The 19,844-nt window shown below is 41.9% G+C and overlaps 1 protein-coding gene and 3 long non-coding RNA genes across 4 annotated transcripts in view; 1 reads left to right on the top strand and 3 right to left on the bottom strand.

Annotated features, from left to right (window-relative positions):
- LOC145717689 (uncharacterized) overlaps positions 1 to 19,844 on the bottom strand; it is a 147,444-nt gene that overhangs the window by 88,434 nt on the left and 39,166 nt on the right. The window lies entirely within an intron of this gene.
- Positions 706 to 12,404, top strand: LOC102733829 (zinc finger protein 350). Its single transcript, XM_031018047.2, is given in 8 exon segments — positions 706 to 765; positions 4,068 to 4,194; positions 4,471 to 4,566; positions 10,795 to 10,864; positions 10,943 to 11,174; positions 11,176 to 11,840; positions 11,842 to 12,078; positions 12,080 to 12,404. Coding segments are annotated over 8 exon segments (1,812 nt in total).
- On the bottom strand, positions 7,713 to 9,531 carry LOC145717691 (uncharacterized). The gene is made up of 2 exons (XR_014141084.1): positions 8,909 to 9,531; positions 7,713 to 8,820 (listed from the first exon to the last, which is right to left on the bottom strand). It is a non-coding gene; the product is annotated as an uncharacterized LOC145717691 (long non-coding RNA).
- On the bottom strand, positions 17,934 to 19,816 carry LOC145717685 (uncharacterized). The gene is made up of 2 exons (XR_014141075.1): positions 19,440 to 19,816; positions 17,934 to 18,148 (listed from the first exon to the last, which is right to left on the bottom strand). It is a non-coding gene; the product is annotated as an uncharacterized LOC145717685 (long non-coding RNA).

Below are 19,844 nucleotides of genomic sequence, written 5' to 3'. Positions count from 1 at the left end.
GGTGGATGCACAGCCACAGTGTCAGCATCTGGGCCCAGAGCGAATGTGTCATCCAGAATGAACTTGCTCTTCATCCTCAGGTCCTGGATTCCCAGGAGTAAGAGAGACCCACTAAAGGATGAGCAGGAGGCTCCTGGAGTTGCATTTGGCCATTCGTGGGACATCCCTGTCCTAAGACTGAGATTTCTGAACAGAAAATTAGCGCAGATCCAGAAGAGACTAACATCCTTCTTAGTCAGCATTTCTTACAGAAGAAAATGATGAAAGCCCAGGTGGACTTTTGGTTTGTTTTACTGATAATTTGAGTCCTTCGTGGATTTGTGGAAGCCTGAAAAAATCAGTTCAACTAAATAAAAAGCATAAATTGGGGAAAATGGGCTCTGGGGAGAAATAGACTATACCTTCAAAATCAGGACAGAGTGGGATCAGGAACACGTTGTTCCTAGAGTTCATACATGACCAGTGCTAGAATATAGTGTATGGCTCTGCAGGATCCTCCTGGTGACGTAAACCATCAATGTGCCTCTCCTACCTCTGACAGCCATTGCAACCAGAAAATCACGATAAGTTACATCATAGGCACTGACTCAGGACTCAGGAGAGGTCACCATTTCACGGCACTTAAGTCTTAGGAACGGTTTCTGATGGTTTCTTTCCAGAGGTGATATGGTGGGCTCTGTGTTCTCAGCAGCCTTCTCCTAATCGATGTACCGGCATGGCTACTGCTCACATGATTATTCTGAGTCCCCGGTGGGACCCGATCAAGTAGAATTCAGTAGACAGGTTTTGAGGAGACCACAGCCTGGTGACTTGCATACCCAGCCTTGCTGCCATCTGGATTTATCCTTGAGTAGAACCTAAGGTGCCAGTAAAATGGAAGGTCTGCAGAGCTTTCAGAGGTCCTCTGTGAACAGGTGGCTGACCTGGTGGTTGAATACTGGCCATCAAGAGTTACATTAGATTTGGCCATCAAGAGTTACAAGTTCTGTTGTCTGGTAATGGCTTGGGTTGTTGAGATCCACAAAGGTTATTTTTGAACTTCAGCTTATCTCAAAAAATATAGAGCCTTCACTTCTGTGTTCAAAATCTAGTTGTTACTTCCCACCTTTTTATTGGCTTTATTTTAGTTACACAAATGACTCATTGTGGCATAATAAAAAATATATATGTCTTTTGTCTCCGATTCCTGGCAGAGCTCCTAAATCCCTGTTATTTCCTGAGTGGTAGGAGTGTCTTTTGTTTTCATAACAAGCCTCTTTGAACATATCTGAATTTTTTTTTTTAAGATTTTATTTATTTGAGAGAGAGAGAATGAGAGACAGAGAGCAGGAGAGGGAGGAGGGTCAGAGGGAGAAGCAGACTCCCCGCTGAGCAGGGAGCCCGATGTGGGACTTGATCCCGGGACTCCAGGATCATGACCTGAGCCGAAGGCAGACGCCTAACCATCTGAGCCACCCAGGCACCCTGAACATATCTGAATTTATGCTAATGAAGTGACTTCTGGTAAACCCCTAGATAGCTTCAGCATGGGGGCTAGTCCCCAAAAAGACCAAGCCTTCACTTAGAGGGTTGGAACTTTCACCACCACCTGGGACCTCTGGGGACGGGAGAGGAGCTGGAGATAAGAGTCCTGTCACCAGTAACCAGTGATTTAGTCAATCATGCCTATGTAATGGAACCTCCAGAGGAACCCTACAGAGGGGGCACCTGGGTGCCTCAGTCGGTTGGGGGTCTGCCTTCAGCTCAGGTCATGATCTCAGGGTCCTGGGATTGAGCCCCACGTCAGGCTCTCTGCTCGGCGGGGAGTCTGCTTCTCCCTCTCACTCTCCCTCTATGCTCGCTCTCTCTCAAATAAATAAATAAAATCTTAAAAAAAAAAAAAAAGAAACCCTACAGGGGTCAGAGAGCTTTCAAGTGAGCCAATATATCTACCTGCTAGAAGGGTGGTGTACCCCAACTCCACAGAGACAGAGGCTCCTACACTCAGGGCCTTTTTGGACCTCACCTGTGTACCTCTTGATTTGGCAGTCTATTTGTATGATTTATAATTAATTGTAATTTTAAGTACATTTTCCTGAGTGCTCTGGTTGTTCTAGCAAATTATCAAACCTGAGAGGGGGAGGTTGTGGGAACCCTTAAATTTATAGCCACACTGGATAGAAGTAACCTGGGACCTGGCACTTGTGACTGGTGTCTGAAGTGAAGGGAGTCTTGCGGAACTGAGCCCTTAAGCCTGTAAAGTCTGATGTTAACTCTGAGTAGTTAAGTGTCAGATAGGATTGAAGTATAGGACACCCAGTGTTGGAGAATGAGAGACTTGGAAAATTGGTATTGGAAAAGACACCACGTATTTGGTGTCAGAAAGAACCAGTCTCAGGACATATTTTCAATGTAAAAGTCATTATCTAGTACACAGTGATAAAGCTCCCCTCCATACGTTCCCCCCCCTTAATTCTCTGACACATCATTAACAAATGCTTGGTAGTGTGTTCCTATGTTTCGGGCATTTACCTGTGTGGACATCTGTATCTATGAGTGGGTTTAAATGTGCATGCATGTGTGTGCATAAATATACAAGAATCTATGTAGGTAAGTATATCTATTAAGACATTTTCACATGAATGAAATTATACTATGTCATTCTGATGTCACTAGCATTTAATACAGTGATTGACAAAAAGGTGCTGAAACACATATATTGCAAATGATCTCAGGTTAGCAAGAGAATTTAATGGCTGCATATCACAGAAATCTGTGAATTGTTGAATGAAAGGATGACAGAATATTTTAATGACTTTCCTTCCTTTGCGATGAATTGAAATAAAATAAGAATACAGATGTAGCCTACAAGGTGAAAATGAGCAGAACAACTTCCTTCACATTCCTCGAGTTGGGAAAAACTCACCCTTCCTCCTTTGTGTCCCCTTTACTCTCACATCATTACCACACTTACATCATTTCTAATGCCAGATGTGTGGGGATTTCCACCCCCTCCCCCCCAAGCAATTTTCCAACACCAGCAGGGTGGTCTACAATTCAAATCAATTCTGACACTATCTACCTGGAGTTAGTGTGTCAGACCCCAGGTTAAGGGCTCACTCCCACAAGACTGTCCCCCATTCAGATGTGAATTGAAAATAGTAGGCCCCAGGTTTCTCATAACTTCTGTCTGACTTGACTACAAATTGGAAGTTCTCCACAACCCTTCAAATTCAGGTTCAATTAGTTTGCTAGAGTGGCTCACTGAACTTGGGAAACACATTTACCAGTTTATTATAAAAGATATGATAAAAGATACAGATGAACAGTCAGGTGGAAGAGATGTGTAGGGTGAGGTATGTGGGAAGGGGCACAGAGCTTCCATGCCCTCTCCAGGCAGCATTCTCCCAGCGCCTCCACATGTTCAGCAACCCAGAAGCTTTCCAAACCCTATACTTTTGCTATTTTATGGAGGCTTCCTCACTAGGCATGACTGATCATTAAATCTATTTCCAGCCCCTCTCCCTTCTCAAGAGAATGAGGGGGGCAGATCTGAAAGGTCCAAGCTTTTTTTTTTTTTTAATTTATTTTTTTATTTTAGAGAGCGAGCACGAGCAGAGAGAGAAGCAGAGGGGGAGGGAGAAAGCATTTGAAGCAGACTGCGGAGTCCAATATACTGGGTTTGATCCCATGACCATGAGATCATGACCTGAGCCGAAACCAGGAGTTGGACGCTAACCCAACTGAGCCACCCAGGTGCCCCTGAAAGTTCCAAGCTTCTAATCATGGCTTGGTCTTTCTGATGACAAGCACTATCCAGGAGCCCAACTAGTTGCCCCATTAGAACAAAGACACTCATATTATTCTTAACACTTAGGAATTTATAAGGGTTTCGGGAGCCCTGTGTGAGAAACTGGGGTTAAATACCAAATATAGAACAGAAGATGATCCTAGAGCCCTTATCACCTAGGAAATTACAGTTTTAGGAGCTCTGCCAGGAACCGGGGGCAGAGGCCAGTATATTTTATCTTACACCTTCCATTTCAATAAAAGGGAAATACTCATATTAACAGGATCTGTTGTTACAGGAATCACTGACACTGGAGGATGTGGCCGTGGACTTTACCTGGGAGGAATGGCAGCTCCTGGCCCCTGCCCAGGAGGAGCTATACTGGGATGTGATGTTGGAGAACTATAGGAACCTGGTGTCAGTGGGTGAGGACAGCTCCCCTGTCACTCAGAGGATACCCAGTCAGTGGCCTTTCCTCTCTCAGCTTCTGAGCTGTGGCATATCTGTGCTGCTCTGAAGTGTAGATTCTCTGTTCCCTCCCTGGCCCCAGATGAGAAGGTATAACCTCTCCTTGTCTTAGAGAAAAGCTTTGATTTGTGAACATGCAAACTGTGCAGTCCCTAACATGTACCATTCTCATATCACTGCAGAGCCTAGTGCAATCTGATGAGCCTGAGTCTTCTGTCATTTCCCATAAACAGGGTATCAAGCCAGCCAACTAGATGCACTCTCTGAACTGGAACAAGGAGAACCACTCTGGATTTTAGAAGATGAAGTCCAAAGTCAAACCCATCCACGTAAGTGAGAGAAAACCAGCAAGGTGGTTGGTGGGGGGAGGCTGGGGAAGTCACTTTCTTGTCATTTAGAGAAGGCATCATAGTGGTGAGGGTGTCTGAGGATATAGAAACTGAACTATATATCCCTCTCCCCATACGAGAGCTTTTTCTTTGTTGGAATTTAGAGGAAAATATACTCTTTTGTCTCTTTTTGGAACTAATCCCTCTTTATTTCTTCTTAAATGTCAACATTTTTTACCCTAGGATTATTCTTGCTTAGATTTCCACATCTTCCCATTCTTCATCACTTGTCAGAGTTCCCTTCACCTCTCTTCCTATGAAATTCCTCCTTCCATGCCTCTCTGCTAAGAGGAAACTTTGAATTCATTGCTGTCTTCTAATACACCTTCCTGCCCCATTGGAAAATATTTATTTCACTTTAAACATCCAACCCCACCTAGGATGCCTTGCCCCCATGGTAACCTGGTTTGTTAATATACATGTACCTGCTTCTTTTTCTCTTTCCCCACTCTCAGCTTCTTTAAAGGTTCTCTTTTTATTTTCTGCTCTATCTCAAAGGCCTTAAAATCTTACTTTATTCAAAAGTGTTAAGTTCTTGTTCTCTGTGGAGATTCCCAAGTTATCTCCTTTAACACTGTATAATCTATCTACAGTTGACCCTTGAACAACGTAAGTTTGAACTGCATGGATTTTTTTCATACAGTACTATATTGTCTCTTTATGATTTTTTAAATATAATTTTTAAGATTTTATTTATTTCAGAGAGAGCACAAGCATGAGCGGGGGGTGGGCGCAGAGGGAGAAGCAGACTCCCTGCTGAGCAGAGAGCCTGATTCGGGGCTCGATCCCAGGACCCTAGGATCATGACCTGAGCTGAAGGCAGATGATTAAGCTTAACCTACTGAGCCACCCAGGTGCCCCTCTTCTTTATGATTTTCTTAATAACATTTTGTTTCCTCTGCTTATTGTTAAATTACATATAACATACAAAATATGTGCTAATTGACTTATTGGTAAGGCTTCTGGTCAATAGTAGACTATTACTAGTTATGTTTTGGGGGAGTCAAAGTTACATTTTAGACTGCCCAGAGGGTTGACACCCCAACCCGTGTTGTTCAACGGTCAACTGTAGCTTACCTGTTTTCAAGTTAACTCCCTCAGAGTTCACACTTAGAATGGGGAATGATCTTCCCTCTAAGAAAATCCCTTTCCATCATCTTTTTTATTTTTTTAAATATTTGTTCAGTTTTGTTGAGGTATAATTGACATATTAGTTTCCAGCTTCATCTTTTTTTTTTTTTTAAGATTTATTTATTCCAGAGAGAGTGAGAGCACGAGTGAGCCAGGGGAGGGGCAGAGGGGAGAGAAAGAAACCCAAGCAGACTCTGCACTAAGCACAGAGCCCAACACAGGGCTTGATCTCACAACCCCAAGATCAGACCTGAGCTGAAGCCAAGAGCTGGATGCCCAGGCAACTGCACTACCCAGGTGCCCCATCATCTTTTTGAAAATTGAGATTCTCTTTTACTTTTATACATCTTAAATCCTGGCCATGCTGGGATTACCTTGAGGCTTCTCTACTCCCTGGGGTATTTAAGGTGTCTGCTATTCCTCTTCTTTAATTAGGAAAGACCTTTATATAATTTCTCATTCTCAGTTCCTAGCCTAAAGCCTCATGTCTGCTTTACTGTAATTCCTTTGTATATTTGTTAATTCTAATCTTTATTAGTTCAAGTTAGATTTTGTTGATGGATTCTTATTCCTTTTTTTTTTTTTAAGATTTTATTTATTTGACAGAGAGGGACACAGTGAGAGAGGGATCACAAGAAGGGGGAGTGGGAGAGGGAAAAGCAGGTTCCCCGCTGAGCAGGGAGCCCGATGTGGGACTCGATCGCAGGACCCTGGGATCATGACCTGAGCCGAAGGCAGACGCTTAATGACTGAGCCACCCAGGCGCCCCTGGATTCTTATTCCTAAAGCTTTCCTTTTTCTCCCCGTAGACTGATGACATTAAGTCCCAGTTGACCATATTACCATCCATGACACAAATTTCACTTCTTTCGAAGACCTAAGTCTCTACTCTCAAAAAGGAAGAGGCATAAATGTAACAAAAACAAATATGCAGAGTTTGAGTTTTATATGATGAAGAGTTATGGAGATAGTGATGATGGTTGCATAACATTATGAATATATTTAATACCATTGAACTGTAAATTCAGAGAGTGGTTAAGATGATAAATTTTATGTTATGTGTATTTTGTCACAATTTAAAATGTGGCAAAAATACATAGAAACTGTGTCTAGTGGTGAAAAGGGCTCTGAACACCAATCCATTGGCATAGTGGAACAGTGGGTGGGGTTGGGGCCTGCCCTTTTATGACTAGGAATGTCTATATAATAGAAGATACCTATGAGCAGAGGATGAGTGACATGAGTAGGTTTCCTGGATGAAAAGTGAAGAATGGGAAGTGCAGAGCTGGAGGCAAGAGTGTGTTTGAGGAACATGAAGGAAACCTGTGTGGATAGGGTAGAGTAAACAAAAGGGAAAATTACTGGAGATGAAGTCAATGGAGTAGTAGTGATAGGTTGGTTGGTCACGTAGGGCCTTATAGTCCATTTCAAGGACTTGATTTTACTCCTGGTGAGGTAAGGAAACATTAGGAAGTTTAAAGTTATTTTTATTTTTTAAAGATTTTATTTATTTATTTGACAGAGAGAGACAGCGAGAGAGGGAACACAAACAGGTGGAGTGGGAGAGGGAGAGGGAGAAGCAGGCTTCCTGCCGAGCAGGGAGCCTGATGCGGGGCTCGATCCCAGGACCCTGGGATCATGACCTGAGCCGAAGGCAGACACTTAACGACTGAGCCACCCAGGTGCCCCAGAAGTTTATAAAGTTTAAAGCAGTGACAATATAATTTATATTTTAGAAGTATCACTTTGACTAAGAGTATAGTCAATCCTATCCTGGAAGAGGGCAGGAATTGAAGCAAAAAGCCAGATAGGAGACCTGGTCGTTGGTGACTTCACTAGGCTTAAGGGGTACTATAAGATTCTGGCTATATAAAGCGGCTGATTGAATTTGCCATTGAAGTAGGTTTCAGGTATGTTAGTTTCTTATGGCTGCTTAACAAATATTACAAACTGGGTGGCTTAAAACAACAGAAATTTATTCTTTCATAGTTCTATATGCTAAAAGTCAGAAATCAAGGTCACATTTTCTCCAGAGTTGAGACAGGAATCTTTTCTTGCCTCTTTCTAGTTTCTGGTGGCTGCTGGAAATTCTTGGCCTTCCTTGACTTGTAGAAACATCTTTACAATCTTTGCATCTGTCAACATATGGTCATGTCTGTGCATATTTGTGTCCAAATCGCCCTTTCCTTATAAAGATACGAGTCACTGGCCCAGCCTAACCCAGTATGACCTCATCTTAACTTGATCATATCTGCAGACTATTTCCAAAAAAGGTCACATTCACAGGTACCAGGGGGTTAGCAACTGACTGTATGTCCTTGGGGAACAACATTCAGTCCATAACATGGAGTGAGAAAAAGAAACAGATGAATGATGATGCTAAGAATTTTTGGCATGAGTGGAGTTGTCATTCACGTGACAGGGAAGATATGTGGAGATATGGGCTGGGAAGTCAGGAGTTCTATAATGGAGATTCTAAGTTGGATGCTTGTTAGCATCCAAGCAGAGCTCTCTGCACAGTTTGCTGTACCTGGAAAGTTCAGGGAGAGGTTAGGTGTGGAGATAGAAATCTGGACCAGATGAGATCTTCTGAGGAATAGATCCAGATAAAGAAAACAAGAGCCTTGGACAATTAGGGATCAAAAGATGAGTGTGTAACAAATGTGGTGAGAGAGCATGTGATGAGCAAGTGTTTCTTGAAAGACAAAGCCATAGACATTGTCTTGAGAGTTGCTGATTCATCAAGTAAGGTAAGAACTCAGGGATAAGGATGTCATTTTTTGTTTGTTCTTCCCAAACAATAGGTATTCTTTCACTTTGAATTCTTTCCATGAGATGGTTTATGCTACACAAAAATATAGTATTATCTTCCTTCTCTGAATTCCCATTGTACTTTGTGCGCCAGTCACACCAGCCACTCCTAAAGATACTGTAACTGTATGATGTGGACATACCTGAGTCCCACTCTTGAGTCAAGGGCCTGTTTTTCATTCCTCCTTGTGCAAGAAGAAAATCCAGCTTGGTCTTCCATTTATTTCTTCATCAAATGACTGTATAGCTAGGCTGGGGAGAGACCATACTTTTCCATCTATGTGTCAAGCATTTCTTAAATGCGAGGTTTTTATTGAAGGGATTTTCAATATAATCTTACCAATGTTGCTTCCTCAGAAAGTCTGGTTTTATTAGAATTGAGTTGAGGGCCTCTTTATGCAAAGTTCCCCAAGAGTGCTATCGTGACCCTAGCTGATGAACTGCAGTTCTAACACACAGTAAGAGAGATCGAAATTAGTGGGAAACACAGAAATGTTTTCCTACAGCCATCCTTCAAAACACATCCAGATTTCTTCGAATTTTCATTTCCTTTGCTTCCTCAAACCAGGGTTGCATCTGCAACTGCCTACTTCATTCTTTTTCTTGCGTGTTTTTTGTTTCTCTTTCCACCCCTAGAATATGACTTCAGTGAAAATAAAAAGTATTTTTGTGTTTCTCTAACACTAGCACCATGCTTGGTATACAGTAGTAGCCACTTAAGAAGGATGTACTGAATGAGTGAATTGTGTCTGTCCCCATTTTGAATCAGGTATCCCTCCAGCCTCTGTGATCTGATATTGCTAGTGACTTCCTTGTATTTTACTGCCCCCAGGGTCCTACTTATAAAGCAGACAAATCTTGATTCATTGTGAATTTACCGTTTTACACTGATAGCTGTCATCTTTTGATTTGTGTTTTATATTATTGTGTTTTTAAACATTTCCAACAGATAAGGAGTTAGTGTTTAAAGAGTACCAATTTTTAAACATTTCCAACAGATAATAAGCTAGTGTTTAACAAGTACAGTGTTTTTTAGCTGGGGAAGATGAAAATATTCTAGAGATGAATAGTGGTGATGGCTGCACCATAATGTGAATGTACTTAATGACACAGAACTGTACACTTAAAAATGGTTAAAATGGTAAACTTTATCTTATGTGTATTTAACTACAATTGTAAAAGTTTTTTAAAACTATTTTTATTTATTTATTATTTATTTAGAGAGGGAGAGAGAGGAGAGGGGGTAGGGAGAGAGAGAATCTTAAGCAGGCTCCATGTTCAAAGCAGATCCCAATGTGGAGCTCAGTCTCACAACTCTGGGATCATGACCTGAGCCAAAATCAAGAGTTGGATGCTTAACCAACTAAGCCACCCAGGCACCCTAAAAGTTTTTTTTTTTTTTTTAAGAGATAAGGAATATATATAAGGATATACTTGGAATTTCTTTTAGGTTGATATCATAGGTTTTCCACTGAAGAGCCAGCCATCCTACAATATTTTTTTTTAAAGATTTATTTATTTTATTTTATTTTTATTTAAAGATTTTATTTATTCATTTGAGACACAGAGATACACACAGAGAGAGAGAGAGAGCATGAGCAATGGGAGAGGCAGAGGGAGAGGAAGAAGCAGACTCCCCGCTGAGTCAGGAGCCCGATGTGGGACTTGATCCCAGGACCCTGGGATCATGACCTGAGCCGAAGGCAGACGCTTAACCATCTGAGCCACCCAGGCGCCCCTAAAGATTTATTTATTTTAGAGAGACAGCACATGAGAGAGCAAGAGTGGGAGAGTGGGGTAGAAGGAGAGATAGTCTTTTTCTTTTTTTTAAAGATTTACTTATTTTAGAGAGACAGCATGCGTGCATGGTGGGGTAGGAGGGAGAGAAGGAGAGAGAAACTGACTCCCCACTGAGCGCAGAGCCTGATGAGAGGCTTGATCTCACAACCCTGAGATCATGACCTGAGCCAAAATCAACAGTCGGACTCTTAACCATCTGAGCCACCCAGGCACCCCAGGGAGAGAGGGTCTTAAGCAAACTCCACACTCAGCATGGAGCCCAACATAGGGCTCGAACTCACCGCCCTGACATCACTACCTCAGCTGAAATCAAGAGTTGGATGCTCAACCAACTGTGCCACCCAAGTGCCCCCCTCCCAACAGTATTTTTGGAGTAGTTTTATTCTATATCACGGTGACAGGATTCACTGTTCTCTTCTTTCCTAGAAATTCAGAAAGTTGATGATCATCTGCCTCAGCACTTACAAAACCCAGAAGTGCCAAAGAGGATAGAACAGTGTTATGAACTGAACACATGTGGAAATATTGTTCATCAGAGCAAAAGTCATTTTCCTTTCAGGCCAAATCATGATAGGTTTAATTTACACGGAAAAACTTTGGAGTCACACTTAGATTTAATCAACCAAAGTAGAAGCTGTGACATAAAAGAGCCTGCTGAGCATAGTGGAGATGGGAGATCCTTTCTCTGTGCTAATCACAAGCAAACTCATACTGAAATTAAATTCCATGAAAGTAGAAGACCCATCAGCACTAAGTTACAATTCATTAAACATCATCAAACACACAAAAGAGAGAAAGCCCGTCAAAGATACTGAATGTGGGAAAGCCTTCCTCAAGAAGTCTCAGCTCACAGAACATAAGAGAATTCATACAGGAAAGAAACCCCATGGATGTAGTGTATGTGGGAGAACCTTTTCTAAGGAATTCAAGCTCACTGAACATCAGCAAACTCCCAAAGGAGAGAAACCCTATGAGTGCTGTGAGTGTGGGAAAACCTTCCTCAGGAAACTTCAGCTTACTGAACATCAGAAGACTCATACAGGAAATAAACCGCATGGATGCAGTGTATGTGGGAAGGCATTCTCCAGAAAGTTCAAGCTAACTGAACACCAGAGAACTCATACAGGAGAGAAACCTTATGAATGTACTGAATGTGGCAAAGCCTTCTGCAGGAAGGCAGAGCTCATTATACATCAGAGAAATGAAAGAGGAGAAAGGCCCCATCAATGCAATGAATGTGGAAAAGGTTTCTCCAGAAAATCACAACTCATTCTACATCAGAAAACCCATACAGGAGAGAAATTGTATATACGCAGTGAATGTGGAAAAGGTTTCATTCAGAAGGGCAATCTCTTTATACATCAGTGAACTCACACTGGAGAGAAACCCTATGGATGCACTGAATGTGGTAAGGCCTTCAGCCAGAAGGCGTGCCTCATAGCACATCAGCGATTTCATACAGGAAAGACTCCCTGTATGTACTGAATATGGAAAATCTTGTTCACAGAAATCAGGACTCATTAAACATCAGAGAATTCACACAGGAGAGAAACCCTATAAATGCAGTGACTGTGGGAAAGTCTTCACTACAAAGACAATGCTCACTGTCCATCGAAGAACTCATACAGGAGAGAGACCCTATGCATGCACTGACTGTGGGAAAGCTTTCTCCTACATGTCATGCCTTGTTAAACATAAGAGAATACACATGAGAGAAACATGTAAATTCAGTGAAGGCTGAATATTCTTCCACAGAGGGTCACAGCTTATTAAATACTAGTGAATTCATGCAGGAGAAAAGCCCTGTTAATATGGTGACTGTGCAGCTGCCTTCTATGATCCCTCAGACCTCATCAAACATCAGTGGGCTCCTCACAGATAGGAATGCAGTCATAGTGGGACAACCAGTCGTCAGATGTGCACCCTCAGGAAATAACAGAAAGTATGTACAGGAAAGAAGCCTTATGAATGCAGTGAATGTGGTCATGCCTTCAGTGGCCAATTACACCTTATTTTATGTCACAAAAAACACATAGGAAAAAACTGGTACATTCAATTTGGAAAAGCCTTGAGTAATAATGTCTAGCTGATTATATGGTTATATAGAAACAGAAAACCTATGAGTGCAGAGGCTAGGAAAGCTGTTTTTTGGAAGACAGACCCTGTCTGTCATCAGTGATCACCACAGATCATCAGTGAGCTTATTATAGTAAGTAGAAGTATGACAGTGGAAAAGTCCTTACCCTCAATATGTGTCAGTTCATACTGGGGAGAAACTGTTAGAAGGCAGTGAATGTGGCAGGGTTTTCAGTGGTACCTTCTGCCTCATCCATTAGCAGATGAAATCACAGAGAAAACGCTGTTAATCCGTTAATTGTGGAATACCTTTAACAAAATACTAAAGTTCTTGTGAAGCAAAGAAGGCTTGTGAAAATGAGAATGTCTGAGAGCTTTATGTACCTTTTCCAACTTGACTTGTACATCACGTGATACACCTGATGGGCATTTTCGGACAGGATACCTTGAACCACATCCCCAGTTACCATGTTAATGATTCCATAATTTAGAGGAGATAGTCTCTGCCCTACTTCACTCGTTAACATTACCACATTATATTCACTTTTCCCATTTGTGGATTCTTTTTCTAAAATTATATTCAGTTCCTACCCAATATCATATGATGGTTAGCTGTTGCATTTCTTTGGCTCTAGATTTAAGTATTACTTCAGGCAATTGAAGTCCTTCAAAAATGAAATGAATATATTAAAGTCATGAATATATCAAAAATGCTAATGTCCTTGAATTTAAATTGAATTTAAAAATAAGACCAAGCATTATACAATGTCATCATAAAAGTGATTTTTAAAATTTTTTAGACTTGGGGTGCCTGGGTGGCTCAGTTGGTTAGGCAACTGCCTTCAGCTCAGGTCATGATCCTGGAGTCCCAGGATCGAGTCCCGCATCGGGCTCCCTGCTCAGTGGGGAGTCTGCTTCTCCCTCTGACCCTCCCCCCTCTCATGTGCTCTCTCTCATTCTCTCTCTCAAATAAATAAATAAAATCTTAAAAAAAAAAATTTTTTTAGACTTGAAAAGGTAGAGAAACCACATTTGCAAAATGAACTAAACGCCCAAGAACAATTAGTAATTTAAACCTATACAATAAATAACAAAATATATTCCAACACAGCTCTTGGTAATTTTTTTTGAAAACATAAAAAAGCAAGGTAGGCAATTTGAATACAAATTAAGATGACTACTTCCATCCTAGTTCTCCTTCCTGGATTATTAAAATTATTATTCTCATTATTATTCTCAGAATGCTGGGAATCTGAAGTTCTAAACTCAAGGATAACTATCCAGTTGCACTCTTCCCTTGGAGGTAGTATCCTGTCTAACCCTACCTTTTGCCTCATTGATGGAATCACTCTGACATTCTTCCTGGCATCTATTCCCATTTTCTCTCAACTCAGAGGGACTCTGAGTCCTACACACATGAGGAAGAGAAAAGTAGATCTTCACAGAATCAACCCTGGCCTGGTATATTCTATGAAGCCAGAGAGACTTTGAATTGGACCTGGTGTAGGCTGAACCTAGTGCTGGACTGGAATACTAGTGGCCTGTAATCAGCTTGGAAAATATTTTCAGAATCTAGTATGTGTAATATTTTTTTTTTAAGTAGGCTCCATGCCATCACGGGGCTTGAACTCAGGACCCTGAGATCAAAAGCTGGATGCTCAACTGAGTCACCCAGGCACACTGATATGTATACTTAATTGAATGTAGTCAGGGGTAATGATAGGGGCTGGCATAAAACTGACGCAGGAAGAGGTTCAGACCATGTCCCCTGCTGAAAAACTGTGATCTGAAAAAGGGCCTTAGGTTAGGTCTCAGAGAGAAACTAAAGCAGAGGCCTGTCAGTAGATGAGGTATTTTAATGGCATTTAGACAGGTGATTTTTTAAAAATCAGTGACATAAATACCACTAGAATCACTTGGAGAGAACATCTCAATTGTTTTCTTAAAGATTTTGATATGGAATATAAAGACCTTGGGTCATGTATAAACACTACTGTATCAATTTCAATACAAAGCATATTACAGTATCAATTTTATATGTTTATGCTCAAGTATAAGGTCTTGAATGTAAGTTATACACTGTAAAAGTTAGACTAAGCTTCCTGAGGGAGGGAACTTCTGTTAACCCCTATATACGAGATGTCTAGAAAAATATGTGATACATGGGCGCCTGGGTGGCTCAGTTGGTTAAGCGACTGCCTTCGGCTCAGGTCATGATCCTGGAGTCCCTGGATCGAGTCCCGCATCGGGCTCCCTGCTTGGCGAGGAGCCTGCTTCTCCCTCTAACCCTCCCCCCTCTCATGTGCTTGCTCTCTCTCATTCTCTCTCTCTCAAATAAATAAATAAATAAATCTTTAAAAAAAAAAAAGAAAGAAAAAAGAAAAATATGTGATACAGAGTAGGCACTTGATAAATACTGTTAATTGACTGAATCTCATTCAGTAAGCAATCTGGTCTTAACTAAGATTTAAAGCAGGGCCAGGAAAAAATTAACTAACTCAATAATTAAACAGGGCGAGAGAGGACCAAACTGTTTCCAAGTAACCTCAATGTATCCCAAAACAAGCTTTAAGAATATAGGAGTGCAAAAATATCCTGATCTTCCCTCCTCTCCCCACTCCCGCAACCAAAGTTTGGTTGGATGTTTGTCATCCAACCAAAACTTATTGGGCAGGAAAATTGTGACCAGTGTTGAAAGAAACCAATCATAAGTGACTAAAACTGACAAAAATGCTAGATTGAGCAAACAAGGACATAGTAACTGTATAAATAGTTATAGCTGTATTCCATTAGATCAAAATCATAGAGTAATGGTTAACATGTTAATAACAATGTGTTGGGTTTATATGTTTTACTTCATATTTTATAAACCCTCCCAGAATATTGTTGTTTATTTGCTATCTTGATCAGAGAGTGGAAGGCAGTTAGCAGTTTCCACTAGGCATTCCTCACAATGGTACCTCTTACCCCCCTGGCCAAGAACTCAGGGCTTTTCTCTTTTAAGTTCAGGTTCTCTAAGCATTTTTTTCCCTTTTTAATAAAAGCTTTTGTTCTCATTGTAGTTGAATTTGTACTTGAGTTTCTTCGCCTTGTTATAAAATTCACTGATCTTTCCTTTTGCATACACAAATAGGTTAAAATACTGTTCTTAGGTTTTAGACTCCCCACCCACCCCGACCTGTTTTTCATTTTGGATAGTTTCTATTGCTGTGTCTTTTAAGTTCACTAGTTTTTTCTTATACAATATCTAATCTGCTATTAATCCCATCAAATGTATGTTTTACCACAGAAGTTGTAGTTTTTATCTCTAGAAATTTGAATTGGGCCTTTCTTTTTATAACTTTCATATCTCTATTTAATATGACTTACTTAAGTTTTTTTTTTTTTTTTAAAGATTTTATTTATTTATTTGAGAGAGAGAGAATGAGAGACAGAGAGCACGAGAGGGAAGAGGGCAGAGGGTGAAGCAGACCCCCTGCAGAGCAGGGAGCCCGATGCGGGACTCGATCCCGGGACTCCAGGATCATGACCTGAGCCGAAGGCAGTCGCTTAACCAACTGAGCCACCCAGGCGCCCCTGACTTACTTAAGTTTTTATTTAAGTAATATCTACATCCAATGTGGGGCTTGAACTCACAACCCCAACTGAGACAGCCAGGCACCCCAACATGGTTTACTTTTAACCTAATATTTAAAGTGAGTTTCTAGGGGTGCCTGCATGGTTCAGTCGGTTAAGCATCTGACTTCTGCTCAGGTCATGATCTTAGGGTCGTGGGACTGAGCCCCGCATTGGGCTCCTTGCTCAGTGGGGAGCCTGCTTCTCCCCCTCCCTCTTCCTCCCGCTCCCCCTGCTTGTGCTCTGTCAAATAAATAAATAAAATCTTTATAAAATAGAGTTTCTGGTAGGCAGCATGTAGCTGGACCTTTTTTATATGATTGATGATCTCTTTTTACTGGGGTATTTAGATCATAATTAATGTGGTTAGGTTCAAATTAACAATGTGGGGCGCCTGGGTGGCTCAGTTGGTTAAGCGACTGCCTTCGGCTCAGGTCATGATCCTGGAGTCCCGGGATGGAGTCCCACATCGGGCTCCCTGCTCAGCAGGGGGTCTGCTTCTCCCTCTGCCCTCTTCCCTCTCGGGTTCTCTGTCTCTCATTCTCTCTCTCTCAAATAAATAAAATCTTTAAAAAAAAAAATTAACAATGTGTAATTTGTTATTTATCTCATCTGGTTTTGCTCCCCTTTTTGTCATTTTCTACCTTCTTTTGGAGTAACTATGTTTTGTTTTTAAGAGGGGCAAGGGAGAGGGAGACAGACTCCCCACTGAGTGGGGAGCCCAACGCAGGGCTTGATCCCAGGACCCTGAAATCATGATTTGAGCCAAAATCAAGAGTCAGATGCTCAACCAACTGAGCCACCCAGGCGCCCCTGGAGTAACTATGTTTTATGATTATCTCCATTGTTGGCTTATTAGGCGTAACTCTGTTATTTACGTGGTTCCTTTAGAGTTTATAGCATGCATCATTCACTTAGCAGTGTATCTTCAAGTTATTATACCTTTTCATGTATAGTACCAGAATTTTATATACTTCCTATTTTCTGTAGCCAAATCAGCTTCATTGAAGAAATTATCTTCTGGATGCTCCTGGGATATATTTTTAGTGGATGTGTAAACTGGCTTTACATGATAATTACACATTAGCATTCCTAACTCCATATACTTTTGGAATCTTTACAAAATATAAAGAAATTTCTGGCTTTTAAACTTTAGTGTAGGCCACCTTTGAGTCCAGTTTCAGTCAACCAACCAAGGAAACTGTAGAGCCATTCTAACTGAGCTCAAACATTAAAGCCAGAAGCAATTCATGGTCAGCCCATATTGTTAAATTTGCCTGATCCAAATTTTTGTTCCTTCCGCCATAATCCCACAAATGTTTCACAGGATTCTCTTTATATAAGCAATATATATAAAAAATAAATACTTCATGACTATGCTGGGTTTACCCAAAGAATGCAAAGTAAGTTAAATTTTGTCTAATTTTCTTTTTCTTTTCTTTTTTTTTTTTTTAAAGATTTTATTTATTTGACAGAGAGAGAGAGACAGCGAGAGCAGGAACACAAGCAGGGGGAGTGGGAGAGGGAGAAGCAGGCTTCCCGCCAAGGAGGGAGCCTGATGTGGGGCTCGATCCCAGGACCCCGGGATCATGACCTGAGCCGAAGGCAGACGCTTAACGACTGAGCCACCCAGGCGCCCTAATTTTCTTTTTTTTAAAAGATTTTATTTATTTATTTGACAGAGAGAGAGACAAGGAGAGAGGGAACACAAGCAGGGGGAGCAGCAGAGGGAGAAGCAGGCCTCCCGTGGAGTGGGGAGCCCGATGCGGGGCTCGATCCCAGGACCCTGGGACCATGACCTGAGCCGAAGGCAGACGTTTAACGACTGAGCCACCCAGGCGCCACCAAAATTTTGTCTAATTTTCTAAGCAATGTAATTCACCACTGTATTAGACTGCTTTGGCTGTGATAACAAAATACCACAGAGTGGGTGTTTGAAAAAACAGAAATTCATTTTCTCACAGTTCCAGAGGCTAGAAGTCCACAATCAAGTTTCCAGCTGATTTGGTTTCTGGTCAGGACTCTTCCTGGCTTGCAGACATCTAGCTGCCTTCTCACCATGTTCTCGCAAGGCATTTCCGCAGTTTGTCTACACAGAGAAAGAGCTCTCTGGTGTCTCTTCCAATAAGGACACTGAACTCACTGGGATCAGAGCCCCACCCTTAGGACCTCATTTAACTTTAATTACTTCCTTAGAGGTCCCACCTCCAAATATAGCTGAGTGTTAGGATGTTCTACTTGTGAATCTGAGGGGACACATTCAGTCCATAATATTCCACTCCTATCCCCCCCCAAATTCATGACCTTTGTGCATGCAAAATACATTCCATTCCAACAACCCTCAAAGTCTTAGCTCATCCCAGCATCAACTCTAAAGTCTATATAGTCCAAGTCTCATCTAAATCATATATGGGTAAGACTTCAGGTGGAATTTACCCAGAGGCAAAATTTCTCTCCAGCTATGAACCTGTAAAATTAGAGAAGTTACTCACTTCCAAAATACAGTGGTTGGACAGATGTAGGATAGACATTCCCATTCCATGAGAGAGAAATTAGGAGGAAGAAAGTGGTATGGGTCCCTCAAAAACTCAAAACCTAGCGAAGCAAATTCCATTAGATCTTAAGACTTAAGAATAATCATCTTTGGTTACTTATCTTTGGTTATGTCCGGCTGCCAGGCATTGTAGGTCACATTGTAGGTGGGAATCATAAACACTCTTGCAACTTTACATTCAAACCAGCAATTTTACATTCTGCATTCCAGTAAGCTCCACCAAGGGTATTTTTGCCTGCATTTATAGCTTTTGTTACTCTAGCATGCAGAACAGTATTTGCCACATAGTAGGCATTTTATAAACATCCGGATGAATGAATGAATAATCCCTTTAACTGGAAGGCACTCTAAGCCTTGTGTAACCGTGGGGAGTGAGTTCCGCACTGGGAGCTCAGTTGGGCTGCAATACTGAACAGAACCACTTCCTTTTCTCAGAGTTTTGTTTTTTTGTTTTTTAAGATTTAAAAAAAAATTTTAAGTGCAACCTATCCCCCAGCCACACCACATCAAGTGACCGAGCCAGCCAGGGGCCCCTCAGAGCTTTTGATTCAAGGTATTTTTCATCTTCAGGGGAAGAAAAGCTTGCCGCGTCTTTGACTCCTCCCACCGCGGGAGAGCCACGCTTCTCTATTAGCTCCGCCGCTTGTTGACCCCCATCAGCCTTGTGCCCCGTTTCCACCCACAGGAATCATACCAAGAGCTTTATGATTCTGTTTGCCCACTCTCTGACCAATGCCTTTTTCAGCGGTTCTCTAAAACCTAGCCTGGCCGCAAATGCCGCTTTCTCCACAAAGCCCCCTCCAGCCAGCATTCCCAGGATACTAGCCTGTTCCTCTCCAACTGTTGCTCAGGCTCGGCTCGAACTCCCTTCCGGTGAACTTCTACGCGGGCCGCGCCCACTTAGCTTCTCCCTATTCTTTAAGTGAAAGCGCTTTAAACCAGACCATCTCGGCCGGTCCTGAGGAGAGATCTGGGCAGGCCTGAGTTTCTGACACGCTAAGCTGTATATGCACCGCCCCTGGTGAATGTTACAAATTCGGGGCCCAATGGCTAAAGTGGCCTGGAAATAAAGTGAAATAAAGCGCTTTCAATAGCTTCTCACCGCCTAGCGCCTTCCCGCGAAAGGCGCAAAGAGAGAGGACGCTCGCCACAGGGCAGGAAGTGAGGGAAACCGCTGCTCCTGGCGAACAGCCTGGAGCCGGCGCTGCAATATGACGTCACAGAGGCCGAG

The sequence above is a fragment of the Leptonychotes weddellii genome, chromosome 16 (assembly GCF_054177405.1).
Source record: "Leptonychotes weddellii isolate Sample4059 chromosome 16, ASM5417740v2, whole genome shotgun sequence".
NCBI lineage: Eukaryota > Metazoa > Chordata > Mammalia > Carnivora > Phocidae > Leptonychotes > Leptonychotes weddellii.
Note: the sequence above shows the minus strand (reverse complement) of the source record. Positions and strands in the feature narration are given on the sequence as shown.